The sequence below is a fragment of the Ammospiza caudacuta genome, chromosome 7 (genome assembly GCF_027887145.1).
Source record: "Ammospiza caudacuta isolate bAmmCau1 chromosome 7, bAmmCau1.pri, whole genome shotgun sequence".
In the NCBI taxonomy this organism is placed as follows: Eukaryota; Metazoa; Chordata; class Aves; order Passeriformes; family Passerellidae; genus Ammospiza; species Ammospiza caudacuta.
This window is the reverse complement of record NC_080599.1, coordinates 22,064,630-22,081,265: the sequence shown is the minus strand read 5'-3', so window position 1 is coordinate 22,081,265 and position 16,636 is coordinate 22,064,630. Positions and strand designations below refer to the sequence as shown.

The following is a 16,636-nucleotide window of genomic DNA, read 5'->3' as shown; positions in this document are numbered from 1 at the left end:
AGTGTGAGGATAATTCCCCCTGACTCCCATCCCCTGGCAGGCAGCCCTGATCCATCCACTTCAGGGTGTAGTGATATCCTCTCCTGATAACTGGTCCAGCCTCCAGTATTACAGTGATGGAGACAAGAAACATGCAGGCAGACAGAGAGGGCTTGAGAGAGCCAGCAGTGGCTCTGTGCCTGGTGGCTGTGGGGAAGCCTGTGGTTCAGGGGGCTGGGGCTGTATAAAGCCATAGAGACTGATGCCCACAGCTGTAGAGCAGTCTTGGAGATGTTCACCACCCAGACACACCATGGCCTGGCTTTCATTCTGACGACTCCATCAGTAGCCACAGGAATTTCTTGAGCCAAGTCAGAGAAAGAGAGCTACTGTTCTGTCTATGCAGGGGCTGAGCTGGATGGGATTTCAGGGGTAATTGCCTTGACAGCTTCAAGCATTGGGACTTTGTGAGTTTCCACCAGTGCCTTTGCTCTGAAAAAATCACATACAACAAATCATTTTAATGGGTGCCCTACTTTATGGAGACATTTATAGCTGAAATGTATGAGAATTGTTTACTTATTGTAAAAGAAAAAACCTTAAATCTAAGGATCAAAAACTGCAGAGATCAGAGAATTAAAGTCCCATTTCATGACAGGGAGGATGGTGGCAGATCCCCAGAGTGGGCTGATCAATGGGTAAGCATGCAAATGTCAACAACACAAATTCTGCGTGAACTGAGGCCCATTGCCTTGGGTTGGTCAGCTGAGGCAGAGCTTTAATCTGATGTTGCACTCACAGCTGCCTCTTGGTCCTGCTGCAGTCCCTGGGAGTTTGCCATGGGCTCCCTCTGTGGGAAGGGGTCCCCTCCATGGGCCCCTGGGTGTCTTCCAGCATGATGGCTGGAGGTGCTCAGCCAAGGCTGCCAAGCCATGGGGGGAAACTCTTGGAGTCCAGTGACACCACTGAGCCACTGAGGCAGGGACATGCTCTGTGCTTGCTCCCCCCAAAGACTTGCATCCTTACAAGCAAGCTGTCAATTCTAACAAATGCTAAGAGTAGGCAAGGAAAGGATGATGTGGCTGTGTGGCTCTTGGAGGTGGGAGATGACCCCTGGCAGCCTTGACCCATCAGGAACACAGGCACTGGGTAGAGATGTGATCTTGTCTCTGGCCCAAAAGTGTTTCTGTAAAAAAAAAGGGACGTTTGAAGGAACCGTAGAGCAGCCTGGCTGCACCACAAACATGCTGATCCAAACCTCTCACTAGGAATAGTCCCATTCGCTCCAATCCAGCTTTTTTCCTTGCTCATCAGTTCCCAATGAACTATCCATCATCCAAGCCATCATCCATACCATGTAGGTGACGTAGTCCTGGGCACTTCCTGCAGGCATCCAGAGCTGTGCATTTAGCTGTGTCTGCCAGGGACAACAAAGAGCTGGGCTGTAATACTCAACCCAAACCTCTAATGATGGGTGCTTTGAATTCCCAGTCACACCAGTGAAGCCTCCCACATCTGTCCTTGTGGCATTTTCCATCCTCCTGACTCTCAGGTTGCCCAGAGAGGTGATGGATTCCCCATCCCTGGAAACATTGAAAGCCAGGTTGGGCAGGGCTCTGAGCTACCTGACCTGGTGGAAGATGTCCCTGTCCATGGCAGAGGGAGGTTGGACTAGATGTGCTTTAAAGGTCCTTTCCAGCCCAAACTATTCCATGGTTCTGTGATCTTACACTGCATCTGTGGTAGGGCATGACAGCTTGATCAGCATAGCTGAGAACAAGCTGCAGAATGAAGGTGGGCTGAACTAAACATGACAGAGCTGTCCTACACTAAGACCCATGGCTGTCCTGAGACACCACAAAAGAGGACAATTTTAAGGGAAAGATTTGGGGAGATTTGCAGAAGCAAGATCCTTTCTCCAGCCTCTAGAAGTTGACCCTACCATACTTTTGTCTGCATTCAAGTATTTTCTGCTACAGCCTGGCCAAGCAGGCGATGGAGTCCATGGTCTTTGTGTTTGTTGCCCCTTTTGGTATCAGTGTACACTCTAACAAGAGAACTTCTGCTGGTCGCTCTGAGCTCCCCTCAGCAGCTCTCCATTCCTGGCTGAAACGTAATCCCACACACACCCTCTGCTTCTCTTTTGGGGTCAGGAACAAACCAGTGGCTCACGTGCCTGGAGGATGGTCTGTGGTCCCTGCCCGAAGCCTTCTGCAAGCTGGAGTGCGAGGCGCCGCCCGCCGTGGCCAACGCCAGGCTCCTGGTGCCGCGGTGCCTGCAGGGCAGCCACGACGTGGGCTCCGTCTGCCGCTACAAGTGCAAGCCCGGCTACCACGTGGCTGACAACACAGCAGACAAGCCTAAGAAGTAAGTCTGTGGCAGGTCTGTTATCACCATTCCTTTCCTCCTCACAGTGTGTGCAAGGAGCAGAGGTGACAGGACAATGGCAGTCTCAAAGTCTGTGGCGGGTCTGTTATCACCATTCCTTTCCTCCTCACAGTGTGTGCAAGGAGCAGAGGTGACAGGACAATGGCAGTCTCAAAGTCTGTGGCGGGTCTGTTATCACCATTCCTTTCCTCCTCACAGTGTGTGCAAGGAGCAGAGGTGACAGGACAATGGCAGTCTCGAAGACCTGGCTTGATAGGTGGTAGAAGGCAGAGCAGCTTGCTCTGATCTCCTTTAGGAAGAGGCAAAGAAGCCTTCTTTCTTTCCTGAAATACAAGAGGCATTCCCTGGTCTAGGTGAACCTGGTGGGAGCAAGCTGCTGTTGCACACATGAGTGTGTTAAATACTTTAACCTGAAACAAGCAGATCTTCTTGTGCACCTCAACGTATTTGTCACTCTGTGGAAGTTAAGCACCAAATTAGGGGTTTGTGGAATCCCAGGTAATTGGACATTTACAAGATGCTGGCAGATTCCTGGAGCTTCTGTTTTTCCTAAAAGCGATAAAACATGGAACAGAGGCGCTGCAAGAATGAATGGCTGCCTTCTGTCAGGGTTAGCATCTCACCCGCTGTGCCTCTTGGCTAAATTTAATATCTCTAGCAGTGGCATTTCAATGGGAGAAGATTTTTCCTGATGCTTCGGGGAAAAATTCCTGGTGGTTCACTAGCCCTGCTCTCAGCCAATATCATGACGCTGGGGGAAAAAGCAGAGTTTTGTCTGTGTCTCCTCCAGCCAAAGTCCCCATTGGGTTTGGTCACTAAAGATTCCCTGGCACAGTCTGGGTCCTCCCCAGAGTCTCAATTCTAGCCCAGATCAGGTAATTATGTGTTAATTGTTTAATGCCCCCTTCCAGTTTTAATTGGATGCAGACTTCATCTCTTCTTTGCTCTGGGGTAGAGTTGTGCAGTGGGAAGCAGTTGCCAAATTTCTTGCCTAGTAATGAAGGAAGTGGTTTCTGTAAACAGCTTTTCACAGTGTTAGGAGCATTTCTAGGGCCAAAGGGAACCGAGCAAATGATTATTATGGCAGCAATCACATGGACTGCTTTGCAAGCTCTAGATCAGCTTTTGTGCCTGTGGCGCTTCAGGCACTGGGCATTCAAACAGATCCACTCAACTTGCAGAGTGAGGCCCCCTCTGTCCTGCTGCAGCAACTGCTGGTGAAAATGATGACCCCTGGGAGATCTTGAGGCTCCTCTGATGTGTGAGTAAATTCCATATGGGTCTGAGCAGCCTGTGAGAGAAGTCAAGGAAAATCGTGTGAAGCAGTTTATGTTTTCATAGCAATGCGTGTTGACATCGTGTTTTCCCCTTTGCAATTGTAACTGCTGCTATTTCATCAGACATCTCTGATGGTGGAATAAAAAACCACATTAACAAAACCAGAAAAAGTATTGCTTTCCTATCATGCAGATTAACTCCTATGTGAGTGGCCCAGCCCAAGCAAAACCCTTTCCTTGGGCTAGTAAATGTCATTGTACCATCTCATCAGGAGCTCTTGGTGACTCTCAGCATGAGAGAGAGTATGAGTACAAACTCATACTCAGCATGTACTCAGCATGAGTACAAACCACTTGGTGTGGTGTAGCAGCTCTTAGCCCTTTGGTCAGTTCCTGGACTGCTGGAAATCCTTCTGGTATCTCAGCCCTGGCAAGGAGAGGGTGGGAGCTGCCAGAGTCAGAGGCTGATCTCTTTGATCATGCCAGTTTTGGAGAAAGGGAGGTGCTGGGGAATTCTGGAAGGAACCAGCTCTGGTAAGGTGCAGGTTCCTGATGTGCTGGGTCTGAGCTGGTGGACATCAGGTTTTTAGGGTCTCCTGCTGTGTCTTTGGGTTCAGAAATCTGAGTTCTTTGTCTATTGTCTCCCTGTTGTCCACCAACCCAGCAAGCTCAAGCCTTGCTAAAGGATTTAGTGCCATGCAGGTGTGGAGCTACATAAAGGGGCAAGACTCTCTGTGTGTGCTACATACTGGACAAAAGTCAAACATAATCTGTGGCTGACACTGAAGGTTCCTCATGCCCACTAACTAGCTTACCCTTGGAAATACAGCCAGGTTTCATTTGAATTATTCTTCTGGTTCTAGATTTGCTCCTCGTGTGGAGTTGCCCACCTTATGCAGGCCTGAACCTCTTTGGGATCCAGCTGTCTCCATGCCAGTGAAGATAATCTTGGACACAGATGTTCATGCAATTGCCTCACTTCTATTTTTTATTTGAATTTTACTGCAGGAGCAGTAAGGATGCTTAGAAAGGGCTGAGGACATAGTTGAAATTCATTTCCCACAGTTTAAGTGAAAGAGAAAGGGGATGAAGAAATCAGTTGTCCCAGAGATGCTTTTGTCTGTTAAACTAGGTGAGGAAAGGCCCTTGGGAAACCACTACTTGTCAACAAGGGATCCTTGAGGAAATACTGATTGTGTAATCACAATCCTGCCAGAAAGTTGCTGCCTTCCTGCTGGCAGGTTCATCTGACTGACAATGCTGACATGAATGGTAAAGCTTCTTTGCCTCTTCCTAAAGCAGATCTGTTATCAGCCTGGAGAGGCTCCCAGCTGCCAGGCTACTTCACTTCTAATTCCAGTGTAAGGTAACAAGGGGAACTTAATGCATTTGTGCTTTGTGATGGGAGCTTTCTGGATTTAGGCAGAACTTGTGCCATGGCAGTAGCAAACCAACACCTGGATCACACAAAGATATGAGCTGTCAAGGAGAAATGTTCAGCATCACCCAGAGCTGTAGCATTGAAAAGTGCTGGCCTGAAAGCCAGGGGTCAGGTACTCTGGGGAAAAGGGAATCACCCCCACAGTGCTCCTTGCTGTTGCTTCCAGCATGAAGTGCCATCTGAAGCAATCTCTGACAGGAATAGACAAGTTGGATGGGGCTTGGAGAAACTTGGTCTAGTAGGTGTCCCTCTCCATGGCAGGGGGGTTGGAATAGGATGATCTTTAAGGTCTCTTCCAACCCAAAACAATTCCATGATTGTGTGATTGTGCTCCTTTAAGGAGCACTCTAATGTTGAGAGGACATTTTCATTTTGGGGACCTAAAAGGTCAGACCTTTCAGGGGACTTGTTTCACTTGCCAGATGTGGGATGATTCCTTGGAGAGAAGAGACTTGGGGATCTCAAAGCTGCCTTTGTGAGGGCTTGAGCTCCTTCTGCTAGCTTGAGGGAATGAAGCAAAGAACCACTTTGGTATTTTCAGGCAGATTTGGGAGTCTCAGCCTGCATTTTGACCAGAGATCAAGGGAGCCCAGCACAGTCCCCAGTCAGCTTCCATGGAGATGTCAGCCCCTCTTCCTTCTCTCCCTGTTCAAAAACAGCAGAGACCATGGAAGAGGGAGAGGAGGTGGGAGAATGTGGAGGAGAAAATGGGGACTGGAAGGAGTTAGCAGACTGGGGACTGGAAACAAAACAAAGTTCACAGCAGGGCAAGCAGGAGAGCCTAATCCAGGAGCACCAGGCAGTCATGTGGTGGGCACAAAGGCACTCCCTGCCTCTGCCTGTATCTGACCCCTTCCAGATAAAGGGCAAATACAGCTCTGGGAGCCAAGGAGCCAGGTAAAGAAAACACAGGCTGTCAACCAGGTTCCTGCCCCTTCCACCTCTAAGATTTTTGAGCATTTACAGCCCAGGTTGTCCAGGCTGTTTGGAGGGAGCACAGCAGTGGAGGGTCCTACACACTGCTGCAGCCATCTTTGAATTTACTGACAAATCTCTCTCCTTCCCCCCTATTTTTTTTTAATCCATCAGTCTCCTACCATGGGAGATGAGGCTTTAGGCTCATTTGTCACCATTCCTGCACAGCAAACCCACTCCCCCCCAAGCTGGCTGCCTCAGAAGACGGCTGGATCCCTGCATGTTCAGCTCCTAGTGCTGGGCATATGCTTGTGCCTTCACCTCAGATACAGCCCTTGCTGTCCTCAAACACCTCCCTTGCCTCCTCTGTCCATTAGGCTTGCCTGGTTGGAGGGCTGACTCTGATTTTCCTGGCTTCCTTGTTAATCCTCAAGAAGTGCCACTGACCCAGATCAGAAGAAGTTGCAGGGTGAGAGGGGATCCAGAAATTTCCAGCTCCTGTGAAGTTGTGTGCATTTATGTATATAATTTTTTTTAAAGCCTCTCCTTTCCCTTCAGTTCATGCTTCCACATGAACTACTTATTTCACATATGTGGGAGTGGTCCACACCCCACCCTCTACCCTGGGGTCAGCCTGGGCTAACTGTGTTTGAAGTCCCTGGGTTGAGCATCCACAGCAAGGTGGTCTGGGGGGGTGTGCAGGTTTGGGGGGAGCTGTGAGAGGCCATACATGGCCTGACTGTGACACCACATCAAAATGAGGAGCCCTGTGAGGATGATGGGGCTGCAAACCACAGTCTGCACCTGAGCAAACTGCAGCTGCCACAGCGTGTCCTCCCTGGGCCTGACCCATCTCCCCAGGCCTCCCTGGGCACAGGGCCCCTGCCGTGACCTGGAGAGCAACAGGGAGGTGCAGTGGCCAGTGAAAAGTCATGTGGACCATGCTCCTGGTCTTTAAAGGAGTTTGCTCAGTGCCTGAGGGATTGCTGTTGCAGTGACTTCACACCAGCAGTTTGTTTCTATCTCCATAACCCCCAGTTTGTTCCTGTCTCCATAACCTCCAGTGCTTTGCCCCTTCCAAATCCTGCAGCTGGATCACACCCTGTGAGCCAGTAGGTTCAAAAAAGGGAAAATGTTGCTTGTGGAGCTGGACATCCAACATGGATTAGTACCTCTTGGCATGTGCCTTCGCTTACCTTTAAACCGGGGCAGGGCAAAGCATTCAGTCAGATTTGGGAGAAGGCAAAGTCTGATGGGGACATCTTTGCAAGGCAGTGACTGTCATCCTCATGGAAAGGGAAGGCAAACAAGGAAGTTAAATGAGAAATGGACTGAAACTACAGATGCCTACAATGGAATTCCGTCCCTGAACCTCATCAGCTTTCCAAAATACTTCATAGCTGCAGTTCCCTTAGTTAATTCAAGGCTGCTGCTGTAGGAGTGATATTGCAGCAGTCCTCACTGCTCGGGTGCTCACACCACAGCCATCCTCACTTCCCAGGTGGGCTGCAGGGAAGATTTGTGCAGAGCTCTGTGCCAGTGGACTTGCTGCACCCCATTCCCTACCCTGCCTGCCTCTGTGTTACCTGCTGGAGCCTGCATTCACCTTGGTAGGAACCCACCATCCCTTTATACAGTCACAAAAACCAGATCCCTGATTTTTGAAGGGAGAAGGGGACTCTCCAAGAACTGCCAATATTTTAAAATATGAGAATGCTGCAAAAGCCTCTAAAATGTCTCATCCAGGAGCTTCCACCAGAAATCTGACAGGGAGCACCCCTGGTCTGGCAGCAGGATGCAGATGGGGTCCCCTTGCTTCTCCAGGCTGTGTGACCCTGTACCATGTGTGGAGGCACAGCTGGGTGGCCCCACTCAATGTCATGACCCGCTCCAGGTGTTAAGGGGCACATGGGTGGCCCCACACTCTGTCTGCTGCCTCTCAGAACAAGGGGCAATTTAGTGCCTTCCTCCAGGGGTTCCTCTAACCCCTGGCGGCCCCCTCCACATACCTGTGGCAGGCCATAAACTCCCTAACATGGCCTGGAGCCCTGCCTGCTGGCACCCATGCAGGGAGAGGGCAGGGGCAGGCACTGGAGTGGGCTGTCTAGTAAAGGAGGACAGGACTGGGGGAAAAGCCTCCTTAAGGATGGAGCAATCAGCTTTGGCTCAGGTAAAGCCATCAGGGCAGTGACATGTCCTCTCCTGAGACAGCAGTCCTGATGCCTCAGCAGTTTTGATGCCTCTGTGTAAAAGATGTGGTGTCTCTATCACTGCCAAGGGACAGTGAAAAGTGGGTGGGCTCTGTTCCTGGACTTTTTCTTTCTTTTCTTGGCAAGTAGCTTGTGTTTGGGCTGTTTTAGCAGCATAGAGTGGTACTGGTCTGCTGCAGCCCCTTGGCCAGAGCAGGATTGACAGATCTGGCTGGAGTACAGAGAGGAGCCTCAGGAACAGCTGGACACAGGCCAGAGGATTTACTGGTGGAGGCAAACTCCATCCAGCAAAGTATGCAGCTACTGGCTGGGGGACAAAGCAGAGCAGGACCTGCAGGGGCTGTGGGAGGAAGGTTTAGGGGCATCACAAGAGGTGGGGAGCAGTGGGGTGGCAAGTGCAAGGGAAATACAGCCAGTGCTCCTAGATCAGTGCAATCCCACCAGGGAGGAGAAGAAAAGGTCCTGGTTAAGCATGGGGTGTCCCTTTGGGAGATATGCCCATGGTTTATATAGAGGGATTATATAGTATGGGAAAGTCCTACACAAACTGCATGATGGTTCTCTGGGAGAGATGTCTTCAGTCTGCTCCTGACATCTGTGGGATGCCTGGCGCAGCCAAGGTGCAGCGTTTGGGGTTCTGCAGGCCAGCCTGGTGTCTGTGTTTCCCCAGGAAGTTCCTGAAGGTGCAGTGCCTGGAGAGTGGGCGGTGGGAAGAGGGACACTGCGTGCCCGTGGTCTGCCAGCCCCCGCCCCCCGTCTTCGAGGGCATGTACAACTGCACGCAGGGCTTCGAGCTGGACAGCCAGTGTGTGCTCAGCTGTGAGCAGCAGGGACAGCAGGTGAGTCTGGGGGAGGCACACACTGACCACACCTTGTGTTTCAGAGCAGCTACAAACTGCAGGGCTCCCTGTGCCCTGCTGTGCCGAGGGGCCCTGCAGCCGTTTGACCCATCCCCAAGGCCAAATACCCTTTTATCACCAGGAGCAGTCCCTCTACAAGCACAAAGGCTGTTTCTTGCTGGGCCCCATACATGGCACAAGGTGCACCACTGCCTGGGGATGCTCACCTGTGTGACAGTGTTCACAGGGGTCTCAGGTTCAGGGAAGAGATGAGGATCTGACTCCACGTTTCAGAAGGCTTGATTTATAATTTTATGATATATATTACATTAAAATTATCCTAAAAGAATGGAAGAAAGGATTTCATCAGAAGACTAGCTAAGAATAGAATAGCAAATAATGATAAAGGCAGCTGTCTTGGACTCTCTGTCTGAGCCAGCTGGGCTGTGATTGGCCATTAATTACGAACATCCAACATGGACCAATCACAGATGCACCTGTTGCATTCCACAGCAGCAGATAATCAATGTTTACATTTTGTTCCTGAAGCCTCTCAGCTTCTCAGGAGGAGAAGAAAAGGATTTTTCATAAAAGATGTCTCCTCCTGCTCCCTGGAAAGCAGTGGTCCTAAGCAAGCTGGCTTATCTTGTGTGAAAATGGTCAGAAAGCATAAGTAGGGGGTTTCCAGTAAGTTTTGGGAGCTGCTGGGGAAGCATTCAGTTGGGATGATGGGCAAGCTTGCTGCAGCATTGTGCTCACCAAGGGGCTTTCCTGGGCATGGAGGCTGCTGCCTGCCTGCTCTTCCACCCAGGTATCTTTGCTTGGAAAAGGGCTTGTCAAAAGAAGGGTGGCTGATTCCCTCTGGTGGGATCCAGCAGCAGCTGGGAAACAATTGCATTCCTGGTCAGTGCACATAGGCTGGGCCAGATGGCTGTAGCCCAGCTGCCTTGGGGAGCTTTACTCTGGTGGGAGGGGTGTCCTTGCACACAGTGCTCCCCAGAGATGGGCAGTGGGCAGGCAGGGTGGGTAACACCAGCTGCTCTCCCTCTGCTTTGCAGGTTCCCATCGTCTGCACTAAGGAGGGCTTGTGGACAGAGGAGTTCAAGCTGTGTGAGAGCTTGCAGGGCTCCTGCCCACCACCCCCAGAGCTGAACTTCGTGGAGTACAAGTGTGAGCAGGGGCATGGCATAGGTGAGGGCAGATGAAAACCAAAGTTTGTGTTGACTCAGTCATACCAGAGAGCTGATAGACTATAGATAGACTCTTCCTATACCAATCCTCACTTAAAAGAAAAAAAATTCTGTTTTCTCTTCCATGATCTTTATAAATACAGAGCCAGGAAGGTTTTACCCTTGTGCTCACCCTGGCTGCACTCTTGGGCAAGACCCAAATCTGGAGCTGTCTCCAGCATTAAGCATCTCTCTTTTCAGAAGCAGCAGGGGTTTTCTTTAGGGCAGCTCTTTGCACATTTTCCTGATCTGTAGCCCTCCATCTTTCCTGAGGTCTCTCCACTTGCTGCCACTGCTGCTGTTTGCAGGGTTAATGTGACAGGTCCCAGGCAAAAGCCATAAAAGCTGCGGTGACAACTGAGTGTAACAGGGCACTTTCACCAGAGGAGGGACCGCATCATCAATTTCTGTCTGCAGGACCCGGATGCTTTGTGCTTTCAGGAAAACCTGCAACACTCAGCCATGGTTGTTGCATCTGGTCTAGCATCCCACTGGGCAGGGCACTTGTGCTCAGCCCATATTGCTCTGAAGGAAACACAACAGTCATCCCAGTCTGGTCAAACCAGGCTGAGGACAGTCTAATGTCAGGGACTACTGAGGTTTAGGACTGGGATCCCATTTGTTTTTCTAAGGTGGTTTCTGCATTTTTTTTTTTTTTTATTCCTGGGTCATGGGAAGGCAGTGGGGATTCTCTGTGGTGGAAAAATTAGAGACAGTTCTTAACAGGTCAGCAAATGTCATGTAACATCTAGGCCAGACTTATTTCCATGCTGGGTCCCATGTCCTGCCATCAAGGTTGGAATTTTTCTCTTAGGTTGTGTTCAGTTTTCCTTTCATCTGTGAGAAGAGAATTGGGCACAACTCCTGTAGACTCCAGCGTAATTCATGATTTGGGGAGGGAATTGCTCTCCCAAGCTGGGAGATAAAGCATCCTCTTTACATCTCTACCATCAGTGTGGCCTCCTACAGGACATTGTTGCCTGGCTCCAGGTAATGTCCTCAAGGCTCTCCCTCCTCCCACAGGTGCTGTGTGCATTCCTTCCTGTATCATTCCTCCCAGTGACCCTGTCATACTGCCCAAAAACGTCACTGCTGAGACAATGGATCACCGGCTGCAGCCCACCAGAGTCCAGGTAAAAGGGGGGGAGAATTCTTCTAGCAGGGGGATTGCTGGCAGCACAGAGAGGAAACCTCCCTCCCTCTCCATCTGGTGTTTTAACCCAAAATCTCTGCCTCAGGTGAAGAAGGGTAAGGCTTGTAAAGACAAGCAGTGGATGCTCTCGTATTCCAAAGTTCAGCACAGTTATCAGCTCCCAAGCCAGCTTTCCAGGAATTGCATGATACCACAATATATGAAGTTTTAATGCAAGAATCCCACTGATTTTTCAGGATGTGCTGTGTGCCTAGACCTGTTAAGCTACTGTTTATTGTCAGCCAGTGTGCTGGGAGAGCAAAAGCTGCCTCTGGCACAGTGTGAGCCTGGGTCCCCACTTACCTGCCAGCAGACATGCAATCCTAGGCAGGCATTTCCCTGCCAAGGAAGAGGCAGGGCACTGTCAGCTGAAAGGTGTCTGCAGCTGCCAGGACCTGCTGGCCGGCTGGGTGCCTCTGCTGCTGGAACAGGGGAGCCTTTCCCTCCCCACTTCTTACTCATTTTGTAGGCAAAGCAGCTCAAATAGCTCGAATATTTTGGATCCTCGTGGCACGACTTTACCAAAAAGCAGCTCTGCCGGGGTAATATTTCTTAAAATAAAAACGAGATGTATAAGGAAGGAGGTGGAACAAAGAAAAGCAAACAATCCTCCCAGGAGCCAGTGCTGCCATCCAAATGCTTTCCCTTCCTCCTGGGAAGCCGCAGGAGGCCCAGCATCATGCCTGTGGATACTCCTGTGCACTGCCTTGAATCAGACCCGCGGCTGCTGGGGGGGCGAGGATGCCTGGGGCATGTGGGATGGTGAAGCACGAGCCTTGGAAGGAGTCCTTGCCTTTGAGGGATCGCATGGCTTGGCCCGTTGAGGCAGTGGTGTTCAGCTTCCCTTTCACCACCGCTGCAGGCTTTCGTGCAAGGGAGGCATTTTGCAGAGAGGAGACACTATTTTAAGAAGGAGCTCTGTCCTTTGCCAGGAGCTCTCTCCCTAGACCATCTTGTTTTCCTCTCTGTCCTGGCTTCTGTCTCCGCTCCTCACTTGGCTCTCCCAAGCCCCCAGCAGTTTGCTGTTCCCGGGAGCTGCCATGCTCCATTAGATGGAGAGGATGGGGCAAACAACACGGGGAACTTCACAGGCCACTCAGAGAAGGCACAGTCCTGTTCTGCTTTCAGCTCTGATTCATTGCATGCCACAGCTGAGCAGGTTTGTCTCTCTGCCCTTATTTCCCAGCCTGGAATACAGCTATACTAATATGAGTATGCTAAAATGGCATCTGAGTTGCACAACAGCCACATACAAAGCAGCTCCAGGGGGTTGGGATGCACGCATCCTCTTGGCTGAGTAGGATCTGGTGGGCTCTGGAATTCCCCAGTCTTTGCCCCATTAAGCTGGCTCTCTCTGGGGCTGGCCGGGGAGGGCCAGGACCTCATCCTGCTCCAGCCTCGTCACGGTCTGGACCAAGGATGCTGCAGAAAAGAAGGACCTGGAGCTGGTTTGTGTGGGCAGAGCTGCCCCACTCCCCACCTGGGAATGCTGGAGCCAGTCTTCCTGCCCCTGAACATACCAAACAAGGCTGGGAGCAAACACACCTACCGCTCTGTGCAATTCCCGTGCTGTGAAGGGCATCCTAGGACACTTTCACAGGCCAGATGCTGTTTTATGGGGCCTCAGATTTCAAAGCCTGCCTGAGCTTTACAAGGAGGAAATTGCATGTGTGGTGGGGCTTTTCTTCCCCCTGTGTAATCATCAGTGTTCCCCACAAACCCCAGCTAAATGAGCAGCGTGGAGTGTTCCAGGGCTGGGAAACTGAGCCCTTCACATCTCGCTCTTGTGTCCATCTGGCTGCAGCAGCTGAGTTTGTAAATACCAGTGAGAACCTCAGACTGACCATCAGCCTGGTGCATCTACTTCAAGTCAGGTCTGGGGACATGAGTCCTCCCTCTCAGGATGCAGTTTTCAGAGCCTGAGCAGGGATCAGTGAGCCAGTTGTAGGCACTAAGTGATGACCAGCTGGTGAATTCAGCATCACACAGAGATATGAGGGTAGATTCCAGCCTCTTGTGGCTGCTTAACCCCAGCTGGTCAAGTCAGACATAATGGCAGCACTGCCAGCCAAACCCGCTTCTCAGGTAGTCCTTGTCCTTTCCCTTTGTCCTCTTCCAGTATTGTATCATTACAGAAACATAGAATTACTAAGGATGGAAAAAACTTCCAGGATCAGCAAGTCCAACCAATATACATCTTAATACACACACACAGATACACACACACACACACACGAGGTGTGTGTATATCTGGCCTCTGCCTTGAACAATGTGCCCTGGTCTGTCGGTTCCTGGGTGCAGCTACCCTGGGTTTGCTGGTCCTGGGGGTGTCGCTGCTGTTCTGCCCCACAGTGAATAATGCAGTGCTGCAGGAGATTCTCTAGCTCCAGAACACACTGCTGGCTGTTTCCCTCCCTCATCCACCTCAGCTAACTGCTGCCTTCTCCTCCTCTCCAGAACATCGTGTGCACGGGCAGGCTGCGGTGGTACCCGGACCCCTCTGTCATTCACTGCATCCAGTCGTGTGAGGTAAGCCCTCCCTGTCCCCAGCTCAAGCTGCCTGCTCCTTGCAGGACAGCTCCTGCCAGTGAAGACCTGCTCCAGCACAAACCAGACACCTTTGTTCTTATGTTTGCTCTGAGCTGGGCTTGCTGGATGAGCAGAGATAGCAGAGGAAGCATCCTTGGGTAGAGTCCCCACAGCCAGGATGGTGCTGGGGAGCAAGAGCTGCACAATAACCCATTTCCTTCCTTGCCTGCTTCTTTTTGGCCAGCCTGGGCAGAATATTCTAGCAAAAGGATTTCACTGGCAAGGGGTATCCCCCAAAAGCCTGAGCTGACTCCAAGCTGGAATGTTTCCCTAACCAGAACCGCAGTTCTAGAGTAACATGGGTCCAGAAAAGCCCTGTGTGACTCACCTGTCCAAATCAAACAATCAGGATTTCCAGCCTTGTGTATGCAAAACAAACTGCTTCTGAAGAATCTGCAGACAAAGAATTCCTTGCAGAAATTGGTTAGCCACTCATTTAGCTTTGAATAATGACCAGGCAGGAGAAAATCATAGGCAGCCTGGAGTCAGTTCACAAAGGAAATCAAAAATAGGCAGTCTTTGTCAAGCACTAGTTGTTATTATGATTGAGAATAAAAGGAAAAAGGGGGGAAATTTTGGAATGTTGTATGCTGAAAATTTGAGATTTTTACCAAAAAGGAAAATGTAAATGGAGTTTGCACACCAAAAATAGCTTTGGGGTTTGCTGATTGTATTTTTTTCTTGTGCTCATTTCAATGCAATGATTGCTTTTCCTCGCTGGTTCTGCTGAGCTCAGCTCTTTGTGGACTGCAGTGTGGGGGAAAGGGCAATGTTGGAGGGGGCACGTCCCCAGGAAGGAAACCTCATGGTCTACAGAAGGTGCAGCAATTATTTCCCAAATTTGATGCCTGTGTTTGCCTGTCTACTGCAAGACAGGCAGAAAGAGTAGGGGAATGAGGTGCTGTGTGCCTGAGAGGTGTTTGGTGATTGAGTACCAGAAGTTAGTGCTCCTCTGACATTTTGGGAGCTCTGTGTCTTCTAAACCACATCTTTTAGCACAAATCTGGGGTAATGTGTTTGAAATGGGATGGCTTAAGTGGAAGAGCAGACCAGATGGTTGAGTGATTGTCTCTGTCGTGGTTCTGCTAGCAAGGGAGAATTTCTTGTGCTCTCTGGGACTAGGTCCTTTCAAAAAAAGAAGCCAATGGAGTGTGAGGTGTTTCTTCTTCCCTTCCTGTGCAGCTCAGGTAACATGAAGCTGTGACACAATTGTGAGGCCCCTCCCTTAGGCTCAGGTACACCAGACTGACCACTGTGGTTCCTGTGCTTCACCTTGGGTCTGTGTTCAGTGAGAGATCCCATAGGGAATTATGAAAAATGCCAGTTTATTTGTCTGTGTGTGTGAGAGACAGACACACTGAGTACCTGAAGTCCCAGTGTAAGTCACTGTGCTCTCATCAACCACTCAAACATGCTCACAGCCAACATGAGCTCCTTCTGTTCCTATCTGTCGCCCTCCTTTACTCTTAGAAAGCAGCCCCAGGCAGGACTCTTGGCACACAGGAGGTTAACCAAGCCAAAATCTTGCAGTGTCCCACCAGAAGATGGAGAGATTCCATGTTCTTCACCTTTGTAGACTTTTAAATGTTTTTTTCTGCTTTCAATTACTGTTTCATCAGGAATGACGAAGCAGTCAGTACATGTTCTTCCATCCCAGGTCCACCAAAGCCCTCCATAAAGCTTCCTTGTTGCTGGAAATGTCTCTTTTGATGGGACACAGGACTATATCTGCTGTTTCTGCAGTTGCATCAGTCTGGCAGTTCAGATATCCTGAGGTCAGCAAGTACACCCAGATCTTTCTCTTTCTCCTTTGCTTCCAACTGATGAGCACCAAGCTAACAGCAGATGTTTTGCTATCAGTACAAGAGCTTGCCCTTCAATTTTATAGAAGAGAATGTCATCTTGTTTCTCTCTCTAGTCCTTCAGGTCATCTAACTATTTGTTAGATGTCCTGATCCTCCTCTGTGGAACAGTGCCTTCTTCCTTGTTAGCACTTGCATCAGGGCAGGCCTATTCTTAAGGTCACAGTCACTCACTGTAGCACTAATGAAGATTCATCCTCAGATAGTGTCATTCACCCTTATGCTCTCCTTTTTGATACAGCTCCCAGCCTCCTCCTCATCCCTGTCGTCCTTCTCACACATGTCTTGATTGGTTCTTTTCCATGTGTTTCCTCCTAGGGTGCTGCAAGCTGTTAAGGTTGGACCAATAATCCATATTTTCCCAGATAACTTTTTTGCCCCACATGAGTTTCATAATAGTCATTGTCTTGCTGTAAAGAGTAGCTCTTACTGAAAGTGCCTCAAAGTATTGCTCTGGGAGCTGCTGCAGGGAGATGTCACAAATCTCCCCATTTGACCACAGAACACTTTGAATGTTGTTTCTACCTCATCTGTGCTGACTTTCATCCTCATTCCTCTCTGCCCTCCTCCTTGTGAAGAAAAACTCTGCAGTTCTCAGAGGCTGTTTCACTTCCCCCAGACCCTTGTGGATATGGAGGCATTCCACAGCAGGAGCAGGATAGAGAAAGAATATAACCTGTACTCTGTCCTCACTGCGTGGCAGCCCCTCTCACAC

General features: G+C 50.1%; 1 protein-coding gene across 1 annotated transcript in view; it reads left to right on the top strand.

Moving 5' to 3' along the window:
* PAPPA2 (pappalysin 2) overlaps positions 1-16,636 on the top strand; it is an 86,914-nt gene that overhangs the window by 57,439 nt on the left and 12,839 nt on the right. Inside the window, exons 16-20 of the mRNA XM_058808176.1 lie at positions 2,133-2,346; positions 8,881-9,049; positions 10,108-10,240; positions 11,302-11,411; positions 13,928-13,999. Coding sequence (XP_058664159.1) covers positions 2,133-2,346; positions 8,881-9,049; positions 10,108-10,240; positions 11,302-11,411; positions 13,928-13,999 — 698 coding nt within the window. The remainder of the gene's footprint in view (positions 1-2,132; positions 2,347-8,880; positions 9,050-10,107; positions 10,241-11,301; positions 11,412-13,927; positions 14,000-16,636) is intronic.